We start from the raw sequence: 23,363 nt of genomic DNA on the forward strand, positions 1-23,363 counted from the left end.
TTGTTCTATCCATAAGTACAGGGTAATTATATTAGTAATATCCAAGAAGTTAAGTATTAGCCATGTATGTGATTCTGTGCTTTAAAGCAAGTCTGTCCTTTGAATTGAGCACGTAGACATTTCTGTGTCTTAGTTAATTCTAAGCCGCTGAAAATGTGTTATGATACTTCAATACGAGCGTAAGGGTTTTTGTGAAAGAATAATAAAATGTCTTTGTGGCGGCAGCTACAATGAGGAGGTGCTTCTCTTCTTGGAGCACAGGGGAGGGCTTACCGTTGGCTTGTGCTGCCGTTAGGGTGCAGAGCGTCTCCACGTTCTGTGTGTCGTTCTTGGGCTCCAAGTCTGTGTTGCCATCTGTGTCCACCCAGGTGTCTTGCCTGCACGTTCCTACGACCTTGGTTGCTGAGCTGGTGTCCTAGGGAAGTTGCCAGAATTGTACTACAGACCAAAGTCTGAAGGATTATCATTTCGTAGCGTGACATACCTTTTCTTGTGGTGGGTGTGGTCCGTGGGGAAGGCTTCTGGTCTGTTTCAGGGAGCAATGTCTAGTCGACTTCTGTGCAGAAGTGTGGTAGACTTAAAATTAAATCTCTGTGCCTATTTGACATAGAGGTTGGAGATTATGTGTTTGTGCTCTCGGTACGTGATGCTTCCAGAAAATCACATAAAGTCTAGAGCAGGAAAGGGTGCCGAACGCAGAATGACAGCAGATGGCTTTCAGGTGGGAATTTGAGATGAATAGATCTTATTTTATTAATTTGCCATCCTAGGTTTGGTGCTTACTTTGTGGAATTCGTTGGGCTGTGAATCTGAGGGAAGGGCCGTTTTTATTTATTTATTATCTTAGCACGGTCCTGGCTCGCAGCCAGGGCCCAGCGAGTGCCCTCCCTCATAGGGCCCTCACGTCAATTCAACAGATTGAATACCATGCTGCCCTCATTCTCCAGCCTTGTGTTTTATCTTCAATCTGTCACGTTATAGTAATGTATTTTTTGATGTTTGAGGAAACAGTTAAATATAGTTTTAGTGAAAACTTAAAAAGCTTCTTAGTCACTGTTGGGTTTTAGAGGAAATTTAGAGAAAAATGCCATTTGTCATTATTATGTCAGAAGCATTAATCAGCTAATTTAGAGTGGCCCTGAGCCCAAGAACCATGGCAGGCAGAACGGTGCAGATGTCATTCTCTACCCTTTCAGGACACGAAGGTGAGAGACCTGCGTCTGCACCATTAGGATGAAGCAGGCTACAGGCATTGCTCACCCTCAGCCCAGAGCCTGCAGGGACTCCCTTCTGCCTGAAAAGTCAAACACATCTTCCCTGGAACAGGTTGGAGCCCACAGGCGGGCCTGTCTGCCAGTACCCGCACGAGCTCTGTGCCCAGCCGTGGGACACCCACCTTGTCCTGTGTGCGGACTGTCCCCTGATCAGGACCAAGCTCTCCTTGTGACATGATTCACATGTCTTTTGTATACTTCTGTTTCAGCCTCTCCCTTGAGGCTCCTGTTTCCTGTTGTGTACACGTTGTCGGGCGCTGGAGAGCGCGGTCTGGTCTCGTTCTGCGGTTAGACTGTGAGCCCCCCGCCCACCCCCACTCCCCCGCCTGCTCCGCTCCAGCACCACAGGAGCACCTTCAGTCCGTGACGGCCGTGGACGGTGACGGGGCGGTGTGGAAGAGAGCGATGCTGGCTGAGTTGGAGGTTATTTGGGCCCCGTGTGCTTTTCTGGGTCATATGGTAGTATTGGCTTCTTCCTGAGAAATTCATGGTCTAAGAGAGCTACATGGAGGAGCTCTGTTTTATCTTTCCCTGATTTCCGAAATGCCACTTCATCATGTACTGCCTCACTGTAGAAACTTCAGCGGCTCCCCATTGCCTTCACAATCAAATGTAAGGCTAACCTTTAGGTCTTAATACCTTTCCACTATTATCTCCTGGTAATTTTAGCCAGACGAGCCCATTCACAGTTGCTCATGTATGTGGGGATTTTGTCCTCTGCTGTGTTACTTTCCTCTGTGGTTCTAGCTCTGCACTAGGATTGTTTGCTCCATCTTCTGTGGAATAGCCCTTTCGGTACTTTACTCCAATGTGGATGCAACACGGTCATGCAGATGGGTAAAGCGAGGTTTTGAGTAGGGAGGTGAGCCTCTCAGCCAGCAAGTGGCGGTGCTGAGATCAGATCCAGATCTCTGATCAGGCGTGTTTCTCCCAAATGGAACCCGTGTGCAGCCTGTGTATGGAGCCTGGTGTGTCCCTTCTCCTGGTCCTTGCCCCTGTTCTGGTCCCCTGTGTGTACCATGGTCTTGATCCCACTGCTGGTTTAGGGGGTCAGACAGGATTGGTCTGAGCCCTGTCCTGTGCTGCCCTCGGCCAGGGCAGGCGGACGGAGATCTGCAGCGAGCCAGTCGGCTCCTGTCTCTCCTGCGAGCCGGTCAATAACGGCCTTCTAACGAGATCGTAGGAACCGTTCTCCGCACTTTACTGGGTGGAGTCTTGTTCCTGAAAGCTTTGGATGCTCACAGCCGTGACGAGGAAAGGCTGAGCAGGAAGAGGGGTTGAGACTTGGGGGCCCAGAGTTCTGCCCCGGGTCTCCCAGAGCAGAAGCCCCGAGGCTGGAGCCGTACTTGAATGCGGACTTCCTCTTAGTCTGACTGTGCTGCACCTCTTGTTTCTCGTGCTGCACGGCGTGGGGCCTGCACGTGGGCGCTGCCTCCGTGGTTGTGCTGCGGGTGGCAGAGCCCATGGCAGGTGTGGGGGGTGGAGGCCTGGCCCAGGGGGTGCAGACCCACGAGGCCGCGTCCCCACGGCCTGGAGATGGGTGCTGGCTGCGTGGAGGCGGGGGCACATTTGCTTCACACGCTCGGCGCCAGGCCCGGTGTGCCCTCCTGGGGGTTGGGCCCCAGACTGGAAAGCGAGTGTTAATTTGCATGTTAAGTGTTGAACAGATGAGAAAGGAGCAGAAAACGGCAGAGCGCATCGTACCCGGTGAGAGAAGGTGTCGCGTCCTTTCACGAAGCTTTTATGTCAGTGTTATGGACACGGGGCTGTGACACGAAATGTATTCCATCTAGCGGCTCAGCCAGTGTGACTTTAGAAGCTCTGCTCTGCGGTTATGTTGAACCTGAGGGTCCCCCGGGGGCAGCCAGCACGGGACTGAGACCGAAGCCGCACGAGATGGAGAACGGGTGGAGGGAAGACTCGGTGCGGACCATCTGTTTCCAGTGATCCGTGGGCCATTTGGGGGCACAGGGCCCGAGTGTGCTTTGCACACCCGCAAGTGGTGACGTGAAGGAGGCACCTTCCCTGTCATTCTGTGGAGGAGAGAGTTGTCGCATCAGAGCCGCCAGAAACCAGTGTGTGTCGCCGAGACACTGGAGAAGGGGGCAGACTGTGCAGAGGCGCGTGGAGAGTTGCCGTCCGTTCCAGTCTGAGGGCTTGTAGACACCTGGACGACTCGCTGTCCCCACCCTTAGTATTCTCCAGAGGCCTCACGGTCGCGCTGTCCCCACCCTTAGTATTCTCCAGAGGCCTCACAGTCGCTTTACCGTGAGATTGAGCTCCTCACCCTTATGCGCTGGGAACTTTCCATCCTGACTTCTGTGCGTCTCTTCCTCTGGCTGCCTCCGTTGCAGCCACAGCAGCACGTTACAGCCCCTATGGTCTTCCCTGCACTCCGTCTGGCTGCCCCACCTGCGTCTGCTTACACGTTCCTAGTTACTCGTTAAGACTGAGTGCAAGCGTGGTTTTCTCCGTTTTCCCCAAACGTCCCTCTGCCTCTGGTGCCTCTGGCCTCTGGGTGTGTTAGCTCATGGCACACGGATTCCTAGTGCGGGGTCCCAAATTATAATAGGATTCAAACCAAGGCACCGTTGCTTACTGCTGCTAACCATGTGGACTTGAACAAAATCCTTAACCTCTCTGCACACTGGTAAAAGGGGGGTGCCTACCTGCAGGGCTGTTGTGGAAAATACGGGTCGGTCCAGGTTAGGGCCTTCAAGCTCTGCCTGGTGCTGAGTCAGTGGGTAACTGTTAGGTCCTGGGGTTGTTTGTGCTGTGATTTTGTTATAATTGCCATGCATCGTGTTGCTGCTGTGGTTTACGGCCTTCTCTAAGGCTGTGAGAGCTTCGGAGGGCAAGGACCGTGCCCTGTTTCTTTTCCTACGTGCAGAGCCCAGCACAAGTTGTAGTGTGTAGTGGCTGCTTATCAGAGAGTGTTGAGCAAGTGCGTGAGCAGCCCAGGCTCCGTGAAGGCCTGTGAAACAAACTTGGTGTTACGTATTCGAAAAACCTGTACGTTTCTTTGAGGACGGTTTCCGAGTGTTGGGAAATTACATATTTATTTGCTGAAGCTGTTAGCCATGCTGTTCTGATTTTTTCTCTCACCCAAAATGTCTTTGTTTTTGTTTGCTTGAAAATTCTTTTTATTATATTCATTAACTGTTGACAGATCAACAGAATCTATGAAAAATAGCAAAAACGTCACTATTTTTGTAGCCTTGCTTCTATGGAATTTGTTGCCTGTGATCAGTGCAGGAGTTGGGAAGCAGAGAGCCCTGGATAGGCAAGAAGCAAGCAGGAAGCCAAGAGCTTTGGTGGGCGTGGGACTTGGGTGCCATCTTGAGGATTAGAGAAAGTGAGTCTTGGGTTGAAGGCTAATTCTGAGTAAACGTGGACATGAAGTGCTGTTGGGGAAAGAGAGGAGCTCAGAGAGGTTTTACACCCTCAGTTTCCAGACTGCAGGGACCCCCAGGCCTTCTCTGGGCAAAGGAAGGGGAGCACAGTTGAGAACTGAGCTCTGGAGTCCTGGCTTCCAGTACTAGCTGTGTGGCCTCAGGCAAGTTATCTGACCTCTCTGTGCATCTATGAAATGGGCCAGTTAATAGTAAGTGTAGTTGCCGCTATAAGGGATAAATGGTGTTACGCACAGTACCTGGAGTCTAGGAACTGCTCACGTGTTCATTCCGAGCTTCCCAAACCATATGTCCTTCCCAGCAGAACGGGCTGCGGCTGTGCCGATGCCCTCACACCCTGAGTGCTTGCCGTGCTGCGCCGTGGCCAGGTGGCGAAGGAGCCGCGGTCGCTGTACTTCTCACATCGTGGGGCCTCCGGGCAGACGGAGCCTGAGCTTCTGTTCTGTCTCCCTCCACGCCCATTGGCTCCAGTTTTTATATCAGGATTGTGCTTCTTATGTCCTGATATTTGATAATTCCCCTCGATTTAGATTGTCGTGTTACTGTGATTAGCAACACTTATTCTTTCAGGCCTTATTTTGCATACACTCACGTATGTGTTGTCATGTTAGTATATCTGGGGTTTTGTACTAATGTGGGAAGTGCGTGTATATATACATATATATGTTTAAAATAATGTGAGACTGCTTTCTAATATTCTTTCGTAGCCTACTTTTTTAGTCCATGGCCTTCACCTTTCCACGTCAGTGCACGTCTGTGTCATCTGACGTCCATATTCGCATCTTTCCAGTTGCCCAGAAGTCTTGTGGCTGATACATCCAGTGTTTACAGAGGAGGAGCATCACACGACTTAACATTATAAAACTACTCATGCAGTCTGTCCCGTGCCTGAAGCGGATACCCAGATTTCTTATTTTCCTTGTCATCACTCACGGGGCACAGAGCCCTTGGGTCGTCTGCACCCCTGCATGTGTCTCACTGTCCCCAAGTCGTCACTCGGCTGCTGCAGCTGGTAGGTCCCCGGGTAACCCCGGATGTCATGTTTGCATTGCTTTATGGGTTCTGTTTTTAGGCTTTATCCGTCTTCCCAGCACAGAACATGCGTCCTTAGTTGTGCTTCCCCACCCTGTCCTCGCCTGCGTCTGCACACCTGCACCGGCAGCCCCCCCCCCCCACCGCAGGGTGTGTCAGCTGTGTTTCAGTCGCTCTCCACGAATCGTGTGTGTCACCGAGCCATGCAGCGTCCCACGACAGCTTTCCCTTTCTTATACATCTTTTCTCCCACGTTAACAGCTGAGTTGGTGCTTTTCTTCTGCTTAATATTTTGCTCTCCTGTCGTTGCTGGAACCCCCACTCTGCCAATTGCCTGAGTGTTTCCAACACGTTCAGCGTGTTCAAGCGCGCAGGAAGGAGTTCCATGAGACTCCTCTTCTCCAGAGCCTTCTGACCTGCCTCATTCTGGACACAGGGCTCTTTAGCTGCAGGGCAGCACCCTGGGGACTCGTTCTGTCTCTCGCTTGGGCCCCATTCTTCCTCTTTCTCAGCACGGTCTTTATTCCGGTGACCACAGCCTCTGGTTGCTTTCTGACTAAGGGGGCATGAACTAGTTCATTTTTTGACAGCCTCGTTGTGTGTAAAAATGTCTTTTTCCACTCTGTCACAGTTGGTGGTATTTTGGCTACGTGTTGACTTCAGGGTTAGAGAGAGCGCCCCCCGAACATTGAAGGCCCAGCTCCCATTGCCTTCCGGCTCCTGGCGTAACTGCGGACTCGGCCCCTGGTTCCTGACCTCTGACACGGACGCTGTAGCTCCTCCCTGGAAGTAGGAACTTCTCTCTGCTCAGGGTCACGGAATCTCATTATGATGTGCCTTTTCCCACCGGGGAGGGTGTTCAGCCTCTTCAGTTTCAAAACTCGTGTCCTTCCGTTTGGGGAAATCCTCTCGAATCGTAACGGGTGTCGTTTCTCTCCCGGCGCTGTCTGTGCCCCTTCCCTCCAGAACCCCCGGTGTTTGGACAGGGGGCTCCCGGACTGGCCTGGTTGTTTTCCTCTTTCTTTCCCAGTCTTTGTCATTCTGTCTTTTTGCTCTACAGTCTGGGCCCCTCAGTCAACTTACCTTCCAGCCTATTAAGATTTCCTCTTTCAAACTGTATTCAGATTTTCATTTTGCTGTGATGTGTTCACTTTCAAGAACTTATAAAAACGTTCTGGACAGACTGGTTTTAATAATAGTCTCCTGTTCCTTCATGACGATGCAGTGCCCTTGCTTACTAGGTGGTGGCGGCTACTACCCCACTCTGAATATACTACCACCCGCTAGGTTGTGCACGCTCAACGGGCGGATTTGATGGGATGTGAATTATACTTCAGTAAAAGTGGTATTAAAAAAATCTTTTAAAGTATTTATATGAAGATACTAATGATAATCTACTTGACAGTTTTGTCTTCTTCTCCTTTCTTTTCTCCAGTTTGTTTTTTCTGTGTTTCATATTAAGCCTTTCCTCAAACGTCTAGTGGTCCTGGGCTGCCCCCACTCACATTAAAGAGCCGGCGCTAAAGGCGCAGGGGCTCCATGCGTCTGGTTTGCTGATGGCTGAGCCTCACTGGGAGGTGCTGGGCCCTTACAGGGGGCGCCCTCCAGGGCCAGCATCTCCAGGCCTGTCCTCATGGGCTTGTCCCCAGAGAAGAACCCTGAGTGTCTTGCCTGGAGAGCGTGAGGCTGCCTGCCAGCATTCTGAGAGCCCTAGAGGAAGGGCGAGTCTTACCAACCTTGAGCCTGTGGGCATTAGCGCCCGTTTTCAGTACAGTATTGACCCTTTTAGCTGTGCCTGGTATTTCCTAGTCCGGAGAGTCTGGACCACTCTCTCGAGGAAGTCACCGCCCCTTCCTGCTTCTGACTGGGGAGAAGTTCTGGAATCTCTTAGGTTTGTATGTCTGTTTTAGTTAGTTAGTTAGTTAGCTTTAAAATAGTTTATTGTCAAGTTGGTTTCCACATAACACCCAGCGCTCATACCCACAAGAAAGTAGGGGCGCCTGCATGGCTCAGTCGGTTAAGCCTCTGACTTCAGCTCAGGTCATGATCTTGCAGTTTGTGTGTTCGAATCCCTTGTCAGGCGTTGTGCTGACAGCTCAGAGCCTGGAGCTGTTTCAGATTCTGTGTCTCCCTCTTTCTCTGCCCCTTCACTGCTTGTGCTCTATCTCTTTCTGTCTCTCAAAAATAAATAAACATTAAAGAAAATAAACATAAGAAAGTAGAGGTACGAGTAGATTGAATTCTCACATACCTGTTCACCAGCACTAACAGCTACCAGCTCAAGGCCAATTTTTTTTTACTCTAAACTCTACCTGCTTCTCCTCCAAATTATTTTGAAGCAAATCTTTTCCATCCACAAATACTCCATTAATTAATCTTTCATTATGTGTCTTTAAAAGGTAAGAACTCTAAAAAAAATACACAATCTCACTGTCACCCTTTTCCCTTAAAAAGAAACCCTCAGTGATTCCTAACTAAGATCAGCGTCAACGCAGAGTTGGCTTTAACTGCTTTTTGAGATGGATCTCCCACCGTTTACTCCCGCCTTCAGCCGCGCCTGCTGCTGCCAGGTCCTAAGAAGGCTTTGGGGGTCCTGCAGCGTAGAGCAGCCTGTGCTCCGCTTGCCCACTCCCAGCTCAGGGCGCCTCTTCCTTGCGCATGAATGGCTCCACCACACATCCATTTGTTTCTCAGCTCCCAGAATTTTATTGTATTGTGTTATATAATATTTTCTCTTGTCTCTGTGCTCAGGCAAGACTCCCTTTATAATGTTGTCTCAGTGGGATTTCGGGAGGAAGCAGAGGTAAATGCACTTGTCCCTTGTCCGGTTCACCCCCCGGGAAGCCTCGAGGGCTGGGCTGGGCCTTCCTTCCCGGAGGCCCTTGTCGCCTCTGCCCCAGTGGCAACAGACGAGTCCGTCTTCGTGATGAGATTTTCCCTCTCACTTTTATCTCATGACCTTAATTTTCGCTGACCCTTCCTGTGACAGCCTGGTCCAGGCCCCTGTTCTGCACACTGAGGGCCATGGTCCTGCGCCCGTCCTCGCAGACAGTGTCTTCTGTCCGTCACGGTCTCTTTCCTCTGATCCCTTCCATGCCTTTCCCTGTCGGTGTGGAGCTTCAATAGTAAGCGGTGGGTCTAATCAGAGGAGAACAGGGCGATATTTTCTTCTTTTGAACATTGTTCTTTGATTATTGTAGCCTTTGATCCTGTTAACCTTTTTGGATAATCTTGTCTGGTTGAGGAAAGGCCAAGAGAATGCTGCTCTAAACTCTGTCTCCCATCCCGCATTGAACACCCTGGTTTTAGACGTGACCACTGGGATTTGTCATGTCCCTATTAAATACCGCATCATTTAGAGGTCTGTGATGGCAGTAGAGGCATCCGTCATGAAACCTCAGTGGGACATCTCCATGCTTCATGGTGGAGAGGAGTAAGGAAAAGGCAGGAGTTTTAAGGAAGGGAGAGAATTACTTAGAAAAGAAGGTGGGAAGACTCCTGAAGGATTTCATGGTGAGGGATGTCTGTGTGCGAGCGAAGTCACTGATGTGGCAGGGATTGAGATCTGAGGAGCGGGGACAGTCACTAGGTGAGGAAAGGCTTGTAGAATGTGAGAGGGAATGGTGTCAGGGACATAGAGGGAATGACAGTGCAGATTAGAAAGGAGGTGGCACTTTGCACTCTAATGTGCTTTCACTCACTGTATTGGACTCCGTTCAAATGTTACTTAATCCAGACAGCAGCCTGTGAATTTGGTAATATTTGCTCCATTTTTCAGGTGAAGGAGGTAAGGCTTTTGGAGATAAAGGAATGTGGACAGTCACATAGCTGGTTAGTGACAGAGCAGGCTTCAAACTAAATCCCATGCTGTACCCACTTCCCCGGATGGCCTAACAAGGGCAGGGAGCAAGTGAGAACACGGTTAAAGGTTAGTGAAAACAGGGCTGTGGAGTAGAGTGTTTGAAGGGAAGAGGTGGGCTAAGATTCCAGCTTTATGTTGGGTACTTTGTAACCAGTTGGAAAATGCTGCACAGGTTGCTTTCTGCAGTTATTTGGGAGGAGGGGATTAATCTCATGAGAAAGAAATGAGAGGATAACCTTGTGTGTACACATAGTGTTAGTAGTAATACTTCTATACGCAGGGTGTTACTATCCCAAATTTATTTTGTCTTTGAGTCATGTAAATGGACTCTTCCTGCAACCACAACGACGTCACCAGAGGCAACAAAGTATCCATGATTTGGAACAGATGTGATTTTATTGTATCTCTTGTGTTGTAGGCCTTTGCCCAGTTTGATGCCGAGGGCGATGGTACAGTCGATGCTGAGAACATGCTGGAGGCCCTCAAGAATTCCAGCGGAGCTAATCTCCAGGGGGAGCTAAGCCACATCATCAGGCAGCTGCAGGCCTGTTCTCTTGTCCCGGGTAAGGCTCTCATCTGAGCGCTGAAGGCCAGGGGGTGCTCTTCTAGAGCGGAAATGAGTTTTGCTCTCCTGCGGGTTATAACTAGGTAGGGTGAGGGCGCCGTGGAATAAATGTGCTTCTTCCAGCCATCTCCGTTACGCTCGCGGTCTGAGTTAGTGTTCCGGGTAATCGTCTCTTTGGGTCCCCAGTGAAGTGACGCCTGGGCAGCGCTGCCGTATTTAGGGACTTTTGTCTTGACCCCATGTTCCTTAGCGGGTCTGTTTTGATCCTGCCCCAAGCGTGTGTTCTTAGCATCCTGCATTTGTCTTTTGCCTCATATCAGCACTGTAATTAATTAATTAATCATTCACTTATCTGTACATGCCTGTCTTTATTCTTATACTCTGTCTCTGCGAGGACAGGGACCTTTTATTTCTGCGGTGTCCTCACATTTAACACATTTTTGGTATATGGCAGGTGCCCAGTGTTTGTTTGTTTTCAAAAGCTACCCGTCTGAAATTTAAGCCGTAATAAAAACAGCATGAAATAAAGCAATACTTCTTCTAGATTGTCCCAAGGAAAAAAGTTTTGTGTTTTTGTATGGTCTCTTCTAGGGACTCAGAAGACAGAATCAAAATTAAATTGCCCTCTTTTTTTTTTCCGGTGAGAAAAACAGTTGTGTTCCAAAGGGACAAAACTTTGCTTATCACCCTTGTGCCCTCAGCCCGTCTCAGAACTTTCTCTACCCTGTGCTCTCGGTGCCCTAACAGGTAGCACAGAGCCTGGCGGGAGCAGCAGTGCGGGCAGGTAGACTTGGTAGATGCGTTGATGTAAATGCGATTGCCTTTGACCTCTCTGGCTTACTGCGGAGGGTGTGCTGGGCTAGGAAAGCGTGATGTGTGTATATTGATGAAGAATGCAGCTTCTGTTCTTCCTCAAGTTGCCTTTCATTATATAATCTTGGACTTAAAAAAATGTTTGTTTATTTTTGAGAGAGAGAGTATTAGCAGGGAAGGAGCAGAGAGAGAGGGAGAGAGAGAATCCCGAGAAGGCTCTGTGCTGTTAGTGCAGAGCCCGACACGGGGCTCGATCTCATGAACCATGAATTCATGATCTGAGCTGAAATCAGGAGTCAGACAATTAACCAACTGAGCCCCCCAGGCACCCCTAATTATACAATCTGTATAGCGGTGAGGTAATCCGTACTTCTTAACTGCTTTCCTACCCTCAGGGCAGGTAAGAGTACGCCTCGACTCAACGTTTAGCTGAGTTACATCTTGGCGTTTCCGCGTAACTACCACGTCTGCGTTAGCAGCACAGGGGTCACGTCAGGAGCTTTGTGTGGACGCTTGAAGCAGATGTTGGGGAGGCAAGGAAGGGTGATGACCAGGGGACCCACCTAAAATAATCCTCAGTGCACTGTTGCTCTGGGAGACTGGGGGAGGGGAGACAGAATTAGGAAAACCCGGGGCTCACAGCCCAGGGTGCTTCTGCAGCAGGGCTGTGACTAGGACTTTTTACTCAAAATTTTCTATCAACCCCCAGTTTACAGAAATTATTTTATCACAGTCTTAGGACAAACCTTGGTCAGCCGGACTCACCTGCCATGGGATTTGTGTCCTCCTCCTTCTTTCTGACCGAGATTGGACCTTGTCCCTGTCACATCTCCCCATGCTGGTGCTGAGTGTTTGCGGACATGCTGCCTGTTTCTGCGTATGGGAGAATGTTCCCATTACCAGAGTCTGTCTGCTTTTCCACGAGGGTCCTGAGCACGTGGGTGTGGCATCGGCACTGTCATCGCGTGAGGGTGGTGCTGCCGTGGAGTCTGCCAAGGGGGCACACACCGTACAGGGAGGGCCGGGGTGGCCCGGACTCTAGCGTCCTGGGAAGTGGAGCCCGTCTCCGGGATTTGCGTGGACGGCGTGGTCACAACGAGCTGCTTCGCGCACATAAATTCTCGTCAGCCTGCTTTCTCTTAAAAATTAATGCAAATAACCTGTTTGGGTTTTTTTACTTTGTTATTTATTAAAAAAATTTTTGTGTGTATTTTTGAGAGAGAGAGAGAGCACACGTGTAAATAGGGAAGGTGAGGGGCAGAGAGAGAGGGAGACACAGAATCTGAAGCAGGCTCCAGGCTCTGAGCTGTCAGCACAGAGCCCGACGCGGGACTTGAATCCACGGACTGTGAGATCATGACCTGAGCTAAAGTCGGACGCTTAACCGACTGAGCCCCCCTGGCCCCCCTAACCTGTTTGTTTTACACTTTCAATAATTTCTCCTAAGACTTGTGAGGTCTGCTCTCGGTGCTGCACACATGGGGTGTTCAGTTTGTGAAAGTTCATCAGTCAGTACACTTGCAACATAGGTACTTTTTGTCACGTCTGTTATGATTCATTAGAAAGTAAAAAAATAAAATAAATTTCCCCCAAACCTACAAGTATGTCTGAGCTCTGGGAAAAGCTGCCGTGTTTATCCCCGCCTCCCCTTATTACTGGGTTATGGGCGCCTCAGTTCAGGGCATGGCGTTGTAGGTTATGGAGAGCCACGAAGGGTGTTCAACAGCGCTAGATGTTATGTGTTTGTAAGATTGCTCGGGTCAGTGCAGACAGGACGGCCCGGAGGGCCGCTCAGGAAATCTGCGTGGGTCAGTATGAACAGGCGATGCTGAGGCCCGAGGGAGGGACAGTGGGGGCAGACTCCAGGGAGCCCCACTGGAGTGACGGCGGGAGCTCGGGCCAGAGCCCGCGCGCCGTGAGATGCCTCTGGGAACTGTGGTCAGGGCGGTGGCCGCACCATCATTATCGTGCTGTCCTGTAGTTGAGTATAAAAACAGTTACTTTTCTTACTCCAAGACATGACAGACTTTATTCTTAGCCCACGTTCTGTATACAAAACATGTTTAAAGACTTGTGGTTAGTGTTTTAGTGCTTTTGATGCAATTTTAAAGCTGGGATTGAAACAAATAATCATTATTCGAAGTCTTCTAAAATTTTATTAAACAAAAGGAAATTTTTTAAAAGATTTTATTTTTGAGTAATCTCTGTACCCAAGAGTCAGTGAAGAGTCATGTGCTCTACCGGCTGAGCCGGCCGGGCCCCTGTGAAATTAATTTTTAAGTTGAGATCACCACTGGCTCATTTCTTAAAATTTGCTTAGATTTTTAAATAATTAAAGCTGAAAGTATCAGTGAAGACCCGTAATGGCAGCCTCTCACTCACAGCCAGTTCAGGTAGGCCACCAGGCGGGGTGCAGGGACCCTGTGGTGGCGCGTTCCTCAAAACACCCAACCTGGGTTTTGTCTGTCTAGGTTTCATAGACATATTTTCAGAGTCCAAGGAGGGCCTGGGTGTTCACGCGTCCCTGATCCTGCGTTTCCTGCACCGCAATCGGCTCTCTGGCATGTCCGTCCCCTGCCCCATGTTGGACCACTGCAATAACATGTGCTCTATGCGGGCCTCGGTTCTGAAGGAGTCCCTGGACCAGCTGGCACAGAAGGAGAGGGGTACGTGTGCGTGCGTGGAGGGGGCTGGGAGCGGCTTCTCTCATTTCTTCCAGAAGCACTGTGAGCCAGCCCTTCTCCCTGCCTTCACTTCTGAAAACCAGAATAGCAGCCAGTCTGTAGCATATGTTTCTGCTGGTTTCTGTGTCTCCCTTCCCCTCCCCTCCCCTCCCCTCCCCTCCCTTCCCCTCCCCTCCCCTCCCCTCCCTTCCCCTCCCCTCCCCTCCCCTCCCATCCCCTCCCCTCCTCTCCCCTTCCCTCCCCTCCCCTCCTTCCTTCCTAGTGCAACTGGCTTCTCATTCAGGTCTCTGCTCAGATGTGGCCTCAGGAAAGGCTCTCCTCGTTACCCCATCTGATCTAACGCCCTGACCCCTGCCATTCCCCACCTTATGGTCACCATCACCTTTATAGCTTTAATGGTCTGAGTGGCACTTACTATCTGAAGTTGCACCGTTATTATTCCTTTGTACTTTGTCTGCCCCGTTCATGTCATTATCCTTAGCACCGGGACTGCGGCTGCCACATTGTAGGTACTCTGTGGGCAGTAGTTGCGTAAATGAGAAAAGCCACCCCAGACTCCCTCTGTGACACTGGCAGACGTTGACAGTGTGGACAGACAGGTCTGTGGATCATGGTAGAGTCCCGGAGTAGACCCAGTACATGCCGGAACACAGGCCAGGACAGTTAGCACTACTTTCTATGGGGTAGAAAGGTGTATTGGTCGACAGCTGGGGTCAGGGCAACTGGCCAGCCATTTGGAGAAATAAATAAAACTAGATTCTAATCCATTCCATTATACTGAAACAAATTTCAGGTAGATCAAAAAATTCAGCTATAAAGACTGTAAAGTGCGAGAAGAGAGTAGTGCCATCTGCACAACGCCCGACATGGGACACCTCGCTGAGCAAGACGTGAAAGTCAGACTAGAAGAGATTAATTAATTAGACTTTATGCAGATTTAAAGTTCTGTACAGCAGAAGATATAAGCAGAGTCAAAAGATGAATGATATTCAGGGAATAAAGATATATTTTGTAACATAATGACAGACTTAATTTTTACTGACTCTGGCCTTGGGCAGTTACTTAACTCTCTGTGCCTTAGATTCCTCTTCTCTAAACTGAACTAGAACGTAGTAGACATCACCTGTTCTGTGTGTGTGTGTGCGCGTGCGCGTGCACATCATATAACATACAAACTGGTAAGAAGACTTGTGCTCCACAGAAAATAGATGAGGGGAGGACCGGGCCTCACTCAGAAACACGAGTGGCTTACAAACTAGTGGGTTAAAAAATCTCACACATAATTAAGGAAATGTCAGTTGAGACTGTAAGATACCATTTTTTGCTGTTAGTGTGGTTTTGCAAATGTCTGTGGTTTAAGCATTTTACTGTAGTGGTTCATGGAGCAATCCTTGGCCAGTTTCTGCTTTATATTGGTTCTTCAGAAGGAGATTTTAAGGAACATTTATTTTTCAAGGATCAAGGTACCGAGCATATTTATGTTAGGTATTTTAAATGACCTTTTTTCCCTTTGTGAAAGGGATGTCATGTGATGGAATCTGATTTTCCCTGCAGAAAGCCCTGGTGATCTCGCTAGGAGCCCAGAGATGGATAGACTCAAGTCGGTGGCAAAATGCTATGCTTACATAGAGACGTCCTCCAACCCCGCGGACATCGACAAGATGACAAATGGGGACACGTCGTCGTACTGGCAGTCGGATGGCAGCGCCCGCTCACACTGGATCCGGTGGGTGAGGCCGCACCAGCTACTGCGAGCCACGCGCTCCCCTCTCATCAGTGCGCTCGGAAATTATTTTCGATGCTCTAAGAGTCAAGTACAGGGGACTTTACGGCACTGCCGGGCTCGTGTATCCGTAAACACCGATAACCCCCCCTTTACTTGGAATTTTGGGAGAAAATAGTATTTGACTAATGTTTTATGATACTAATTTCAGATCTTTTTCCCTAGTTTCTCAGGAAAATTAGCATCACAAGGGGCACGTACTTAGATGCAGTTTTACATTTTAAGATCCTCTGTGTTCACTTAAACCCCTGTAGGGGCAGGGGGATGGGAGGAGCGGGGCCTGCTGAGGTGCTTCTGGCTCTGAAGCCGCCGTCTCTTCAGGGAAAGGGCTCCTTTCAGTCGGTGGAATAGAAATAATTGTCTTGTTTTCTCGTAGAGAGCATATATGACCTTTAGCTATCTAACCTGCAGATGAGGGAATATGTTCAGTTCTTTGGATGCAGTTTAGAATCTGTTTCTCAGGTAAAGTGTTTTTTAGGATGTTCATGTTGTACTTTCCTGCTTGTATTAATAGCTTAAGAGGAAATGTAAGGTTAATCTTGAACTGAAAGGAATCTTCAAGGTGTGGGAAGCTCATAAGGATTTTGAAACTAATAGCGTTTCAAGTTGGTTGCTTTTAGAAAGTGAGTCTTTGGTGACATCAGGCACGAGGTCTCGGAGACGGGACTTGTGAACGCTGCCGGTTATGACCCGTACAAACGTTTGCAGTTGCTGCTCCCTGTGTTTTCCAGCTTAAAAATGAAGCCAGACGTTGTGCTTAGGCACCTGTCCATCGCAGTGGCTGCCACTGACCAGAGCTACATGCCGCAGCAGGTGACCGTGGCCGTGGGGAGAAGTGCCGGCGAACTTCAGGACGTCCGCGACGTGCACATTCCCAGCAACGTCACCGGCTACGTGACGCTACTGGACAACGCCAACATCAGCCAGCTCTGTGAGTCGCCCGGATGCGTCTTGCCCTCTGATTCAGGGGTTCAGGGTGGAGAGAAGAAGGAGTATGTTTTAGCGGGAAGACTTCTAAAATGGAGAAACTGTTAGATTTCTTTGTAGGTTTGATTAGCGACTCATGATATGCACGTGGGAGTAGCCATTATTTCATCTTTTTGGTGTTTTTAAAAGTTATAGGAGCCTTTTTCAATTAAAAATATTTTTGTTTCCTTGTTGGAAAATTAGAAAATATAAACAAAGATTACTCAAAATTCCACTACCCCAGGGGTAATCACTGTGAATATGTTAGTGTGGAACCTTCCAGAAATTTTCTTATATGTGTGTGTGCATGTGTACATGCGTGTGTTTACACGCACACACACACATTTTAAAAATAAAACAGAGGACTGTGTGTGCGCATTTCCAAAAATGGCGATATACTTTCCGTGCTGATTCGTAATTCTTTAGTGCGTTGTCCTGCCATGTTCTTGCACACCTTTATTTAGTGTTGCCTTAGTTGTAACCAGCTCTTTATTCTTGGACACTTAGGTTGTTTCCATTTTTATGCTATTATAACCTTCATGCCTAGCATTTTGGAAATAATCACAATTCTGTGATTTCTTTCCAGGCTTTTTTCATTCAGGGAGCCGGAATGCTTCATGCTTTGTCTAATTTCTTCTAATGCTCTCCTGGGCCAAAAGAAGTGTTCTTACTTGGCTCAAAGGACCTGAGGCCTAGGGAGGTAGAGGCTTTGTGTCTCGCCCGTGGGCAAAGCAGTAGTTCAGCTCCTGGAGTAGACGCTCCTTGTCTCACACTGTGATGAGCCTTTCTCTAAGTCGTGTCCCTTTTAACTTCTCACCTCCTCCTCTCCAACCCAAATAAGAAATTGCAGCACCTCTTAAAAGCAAGTCATGCCTGCGTCCTCTATTTGGACTTGATTATCGAAAATAAAGTCTCACAACTACTGTGAGCCAGCTCCTGTTTGTAAGTCAGTCAAAATTTCAGAACCCTAGCTGTAGTAATTTTCTTACCATGGATTTAGTCAGGATTTAAAAAATGATCTTGTGTTCGTTTTCAAGGCACGTAAATTCCTAAGAAACTTTGTGATGGGAAGATTTAAGCCACCCTTTAATTTACACATTATTCTTATGACTCCTTAATTTGGCTCGTGCTTTTTTGACGAGTTTATTATATGCCAGCTCCATTGTACACATTATTTATTTTTGGTATCAGAGTATATTTCAGAATTTTCTTTTCAAAATGTGAATTACTGTTTTGCTTTTAGTTGGGAGCCTAGCATTTGCTGAACTGAAGAACTTAATCCAATACTGAATTTGTTGTTTGCGCTTGACAGATGTCCAGATTAACATAAAACGTTGTCTTAGCGATGGATGTGACACTAGAATTCATGGTCTGAGGGCTGTTGGCTTTCAGCGAGTTAAGAAGTCTGGGGTCTCAGTGTCAGATGCTTCTGCGATCTGGTACTGGTCTCTGCTGACATCTCTGGTGACGGCGTCCATGGAGACAAATCCCGCCTTCGTCCAGACAGTGCTGCACAACACTCAGTAAGTGGCCCTCTCTGCTTTCCCACCCACCGAGGGGCCCCCGTTGTACCCTCCCCCTGCAGAGCATGGCACTGAGACTCAGTCACCAGCTCCTCCACAGCTGCCCTGCTGTTTCCGTTGGTGCCGGCGGCTCCAGGCGGCTCTGTTCCTTGCCCTTCCAGGGGGCAGTTGCTCACGTTTATGTAGCACTTTACCTCAGATAAGTGCCTTCAAGTGCCGTGTATCATTTACCTCCTCGTATTGTGAAATGTACACGTAGAACTTCTCCCCACGTGACGGGGGAGGACCTTGTGATGTTCTGCTGGCCCATCGCTGGGCAGGGATGCGTCAGTTTGGGTCTAGGCCTTTGGACTCCAAATTGAGAGCTCTGTTTTTACTCCGGAGGGAAATCTTCAAGGGTACTAAATGAATTCATTTTTAAATGTAGAGCACCTTTGAAAATTAAAATGAAAAAAGTAAAGGCAAATTAAAATTGAATTAAAAGTTTAAAGTAAACAATTAAAATTCAATTAAATTTAAATTAAAAAATTTTTCAAACTAAAAAATTTTAAAAAACCAAAACTATTAGGACAAAAAGACCCAGTGGTATACAAGGCAGAAAGTAGTGAGATACAACCTTAGAAGCAGTGAAGTATTAGTAGCACACATTAAATGCAGTAACTGATACTCCCTCTCTCTGTGACCCTCTCCTACTCGCACTGCCTCTCTCTCGGAAAAAAAAAAAAAAAAAACATTAAAAAAAATAAAGTTCAGTAACTGATAAAAAGAGATTGCTAATAGATGTTCTCTAGATGTGTTTTGAGATTGTTACTGCTGTTCAGTAAAACTTTTCAGCCGGTAACACTGCCAGATACGAAGGGTGCCGGATATGAAGGGTAGTATTTGGCCACACTCCTGTCCTGCTTCCTGTTTAAAAAATTAAAAAAAAAAAAAACAAAAAAACAAAAAAACAATCTGTAACTTAGAGAAGTATTACAAGTACAGTGCAAAGAGCTTTTATTTCATCCCAAGCTGTTGGAGAGGAATTTGCAAACCTGGTGCCCCATTGTCCCTGAATACACTGGCGTGTATTTCCTGTGAAAAAGAACACGGCTACAACCGTCAGGCCCAGGGGCTTGTCGGGGATGTACGGCGCTGCCCGCGAGTCCTCAGGTCCCTTGCGGGTCTTGTGACTTGGCCCAGTGACGTCCTGTGTGGCACCGGGATCCAGGCCAGAATCATGCTTTGTTTCGTTGTCACGTCTCTTGAGTCTCCTTCGGTGTGGACCAGGCCCTCAGTCTTCCCTGGACTGTATGACTTCGACACTTTTGAAGATTGTAAGTCAGTTGTCTGCAAGGGTGTTGTTCGGTTTTGGTTCATCTGAATCTCATAATGAAATGCAAGTGTTGCAGCTTTAGCAGGGGTGTGCCAGAAGTGAGGGTGCCCCTGTTCTCACCCCGTCAGCTGGCACGCCACCTTAGACTGCCCCGTTACTGGCGCTGTTCATGTTAATCTCAGTGCCTGCATGGATGTGGGGGTCTCTTAGATTTTCCATTGTAAAGGGACTTTTTTTTTTTCCCGGTAATTAGTAAGTATTTTGGGGGAGGTGGTCTGAGACAAAATATCCCGTTCCTCCTCAAACTTGGTATTGCAGTGGACTCCTGATTCTTACGTTATCCGCTAGGTTATAACACATCACAGTGTTGATGTTCAGATTGGCCCAGGCGTGGCCCGTGGGAACCCCTTCAGTCTGGTTCATGGGTCCGTTTGACGTGTCCTCATTAACTTGGAGCACTTCCTTACTTTCTGGAACAACAAAATACTCCAGGCCTGGCTTGAATGCTCCTTGCCTTAATCCTGCACTGAGACGTTTTTTCCCTGCAGAATCATCATGCTTCTAGTGGAGAATGTAGAAAGTGAGCACACAAGGGGCTCCTGGGTGGTACAGTCAGTTAGGTGTCCAAGTGTTGATTTCAGCTCAGGTCGTCATCTCACAGTTGGTGGGTTCACTGTGCTGATGGTGTGGAGCCTGCTTGGGATTCCGTCTCTCCCCACTCTCTGCCCCTCCCCCACTTGTGTGTATGCACATGTGCTCGCTCGCTCTCTCAAAATAAATACATACAAAAAATTAAAAATAATAAGAGGGGCTCCTGGGTGGCTCAGTCTGTTGAGCATCTGACTTTGGCTCAGGTCATAATCTCGTGCTTTGTGAGTTCGAGCCCCTTGGTGGGCTCTGTGCTGACAGCTCAGAGCCTGCAGCCTGGTTCAGATTCTGTGTCTCCTCTCTCTCTCTGCCCCTCCCCCGCTTGCACTCTCCCTCTCTCTAAAATAAATAAACATTAAAAAAAAATTTTAAAGAAGAGAAACAAGAAAGCGAACACTCTGGACTCTTTGCAGGTGGGGTGTGACTTCTCTCCTCCATCTCCATGGGGCCCACTGGGAAATACGCATTCGCACAGAAGTAACTTGCAAGTGTGTGTACGTTGTGCACAATGACATGCATGCTTATTTCTGTGAGCTCACTTCCGGGCTCACTTCTGACCCCGTGTACAGACGACCCCACCTTGGGATGTCTCCCTCTCTTTGCGCCTCCCCTGTCGGACAGTGAGAGACCTGAGAGACCTGCCGCCCGTGCTCCCACGTGACCGGGCCCCCCCCCCCGCCCCCCCGGTCTCCCGCCCTTGCCCGGACCCTGTCCTCACCCCACCCCCACCCCAGCGTCTTTTGCAGGGCTGCTGCTGTGACCATCCCCGTACGTGTGTCCTTCTGGTCCCCCTGGGGTTCCTTGTTTAGCACCGGGCCTCCCTCCTTGCCCTGCTTGGTGCTTATTTCCCCTGTCAGACCGTCTCGTACTCACCCTGCCCAGTCCGCCCTCCGGCACCCCACTGTGGGCCACATGGTGCCCGCCCTCCTGCCCCAGCACCCGTGAGTGCCCACCCTGCACAGCCCTGCTTTATGGACTGAATTTTCAGGAAAGGGAAGAAGAACTTTCTATCTAGTTTTTGTGAAGATACGCCAAGTTGTTGAAGAATAGCTATATACATATTTTTAATTTAAATCCAAGTTAGCTAACATACTGTGTAGTACTGGCTTCAGGAGTACAACGCAGTGATGCATCACTTATGTGTGACACCCAGTGCTCATGCCAGCCAGTGCCCTCCTTAGTGCCCGTCACCCATGTAACCACCCCGCCCCCTGCCATCAACCCACAGTTTGTTCTCTGCCTTTAAGAGTCTCTTACAGTTTGCCTCCCTCTCTGTTTTTATCTTATTTTTCCTTTCCTTCCCCTGTGTTCATCTGTTTTGTTTCTTAGATGCCACATATGAGTGAAATCATATGATATTTATCTTTCTCTGACTTATTTTGCTTAGCATAATACACTCTGGTTCCACCCACGTTGTTGCAAATGGCAAGATTTTGAGGAATGGATATATTTAAAGTTTATGTTTCTAAGAAGTTGTAATTATTAATCTGCAATTACATTTTCACTCCTAACGTTTAAATGTCAGTGACCTATGACTGACATGAAATTTTTGGGGAAAAAAATCAATGAAAATCAATGAGGAAAAATAACAAGTATCATGAAGCAAAGTGTCTTTGCACTGTGCGCACCCCTGTGTGTGTGTGTGTGACCTCGCTGGCCTCCTGCGTCTGCAGCTCCGTGTAGAGAATGGGAGAGAGAGGGCACAGTGGGCGCTGACGTGATTTTAGCCTTACCGTGCTGTCTCTGCTTTGAAATGCAGAATAAAATTGTTTTGGGGATTCTCACGACTGTTACCGTAAGGTGACGGTCAGCTGTAGACTCTCGAGTTACACCTTGTGAACCTTCAGTCACACACCCAGCACAATTGCTGGCACAGGGTAGGACCCAGTAGTTTTGGTTTGTATCAGTTTGTTGGATGACTACTAGCCTGGAGGAGCTAAAGCTTTGGGGGGATTCAGAAACATAAATGTGGGTGGTGACGGGAAAAGAGGCACATAAAAGCAAGCATGAAGGTAAAAAGGCTAGAATAGCATATTTTAGAAACACAGGCAAGAACAGAAATGGTGATGGGTGCTGGTACATTTAGGAGAAAAGAAAATTCATGGCACATCTTTAGATACCGTAGACCCTGAAGGCAGATGTATAAAATGAGCCTTTTCCTGGGCCCCACGCAGCTCTGCCCCTGGGGCCATGTTTTCTAAGAAGTCCAGGGTTTTTCTGTAGAATACATATGTCTTTTGACCACTCTGTGTAAAATGAATACTTGATTCCCAAGAGTGGAGTAAGCCTTTGCAGAGGGCAAAAGAACTCTCAAAAGAAGAACTGAAAAAGAAAGAAACCCCATGACAGTACCCAGCAATGGCTCTGGGGGAAGCTGGTGTTGGGCCGCGTGTCAGGCTCTCCGTAGGAATGCTGTTCTTTCATGAGGGATTCATCCAAACGAGCTTTTAAGTGTTCAGTTTTTGTTTCATATTAGTGAGTTGGCGAGTTTGCCTGGCGTGTTCTGACCCTCCACCTCCCACTTCCAGGAAAGCGCTGCAGCACATGCCTCCACTGTCCCTTTCCCCAGGATCTACGGACTTCTCGACCTTCCTGTCTCCCAACGTGCTTGAAGAAGTGGACAGCTTCCTCATGAGGATAACCAGGTAGAGTCAGGGTTGACAAGCTGGGGCTTGTAGGGCACAGAGGGCATGTATGCTTGGTAGGTCTTCGTTTGTATGCTTGGTAGGTCTTCCTTTTAAAAATGTTTTAATCTTTTAAAGGCTACCACTAAAAATGCCTCGTGTTTGTGATCGAAGGAAAAAATGACATAATCCTTCACCCATCTAAAATCCATTATCTACTGATGCCACCTGACCTCAGGAGGTGGGGGAAGGCCGGGGGCTTCTCTGCGGCAGCCGCAGTTGGTAACCCACAGTCCCAAACCCAGAAGCTCTCAGCTTACGCGGTGGCCTTGGGTTGCATCCGCTTCCTCTCTGCACAGCCGCCGGCCCACAGGCCTGGCTGGGGCCCCGAAGTAGCTTGTCGGAGGTCTGCCTGCCCTGGCACGCTCCCTCTCTTCACTGTCTCTCTCAAAAATAAATAAATAAGCATTAAAAAAAAAGTTTCTATGTAACGTGTTTAAAATGACCGAGAAGCACGTGGTGGTGTACATCTAAAATACCGGTGGGTGCTTGGAGGAGCGGGCTCTCGAGCCAACCCCGTCCCCAGTCATCGTTGTTGGTAGCACAGGCTGACTGGAGCAGCTTCTTTATTTGTGGTTTGTTTACTTATTTATTGTTTGATTTATCAAGCGTGATTTGTTAAAATTGATACTGTTAGCGTTGTTAAATACTCACCGATTAAGGGGACAGAGGTGAGGATTTATTTCCTGGTCCTCTGGGCTCATTTAATTTTTTGTTAGGTTATCTACAGGATCTTGAGAAGCTATTTCTGATAAACCTATAGAAAGCACACAGTACGTTAATTTCACTTCTGGCGGTCAG

The 23,363-nt window shown here is 48.4% G+C and overlaps 1 protein-coding gene across 5 annotated transcripts in view; it reads left to right on the forward strand.

Annotated features, from left to right (window-relative positions):
- The window catches only part of ZZEF1 (zinc finger ZZ-type and EF-hand domain containing 1), a 103,935-nt gene that overhangs the window by 4,520 nt on the left and 76,052 nt on the right, over nt 1-23,363 (forward strand). For all 5 annotated transcript variants that reach the window (XM_039254499.1, XM_039254500.1, XM_039254501.1 and 2 more), the window contains exons 2-7: nt 10,000-10,144; nt 13,431-13,625; nt 15,198-15,369; nt 16,158-16,357; nt 17,705-17,915; nt 22,407-22,523. In XM_039254499.1, the coding sequence (XP_039110430.1) occupies nt 10,000-10,144; nt 13,431-13,625; nt 15,198-15,369; nt 16,158-16,357; nt 17,705-17,915; nt 22,407-22,523 (1,040 nt within the window). The remainder of the gene's footprint in view (nt 1-9,999; nt 10,145-13,430; nt 13,626-15,197; nt 15,370-16,157; nt 16,358-17,704; nt 17,916-22,406; nt 22,524-23,363) is intronic.

Source organism: Hyaena hyaena, unplaced genomic scaffold (assembly GCF_003009895.1).
Source record: "Hyaena hyaena isolate Hyena2069 unplaced genomic scaffold, ASM300989v1 scaffold_492, whole genome shotgun sequence".
NCBI classification, from domain to species: Eukaryota; Metazoa; Chordata; class Mammalia; order Carnivora; family Hyaenidae; genus Hyaena; species Hyaena hyaena.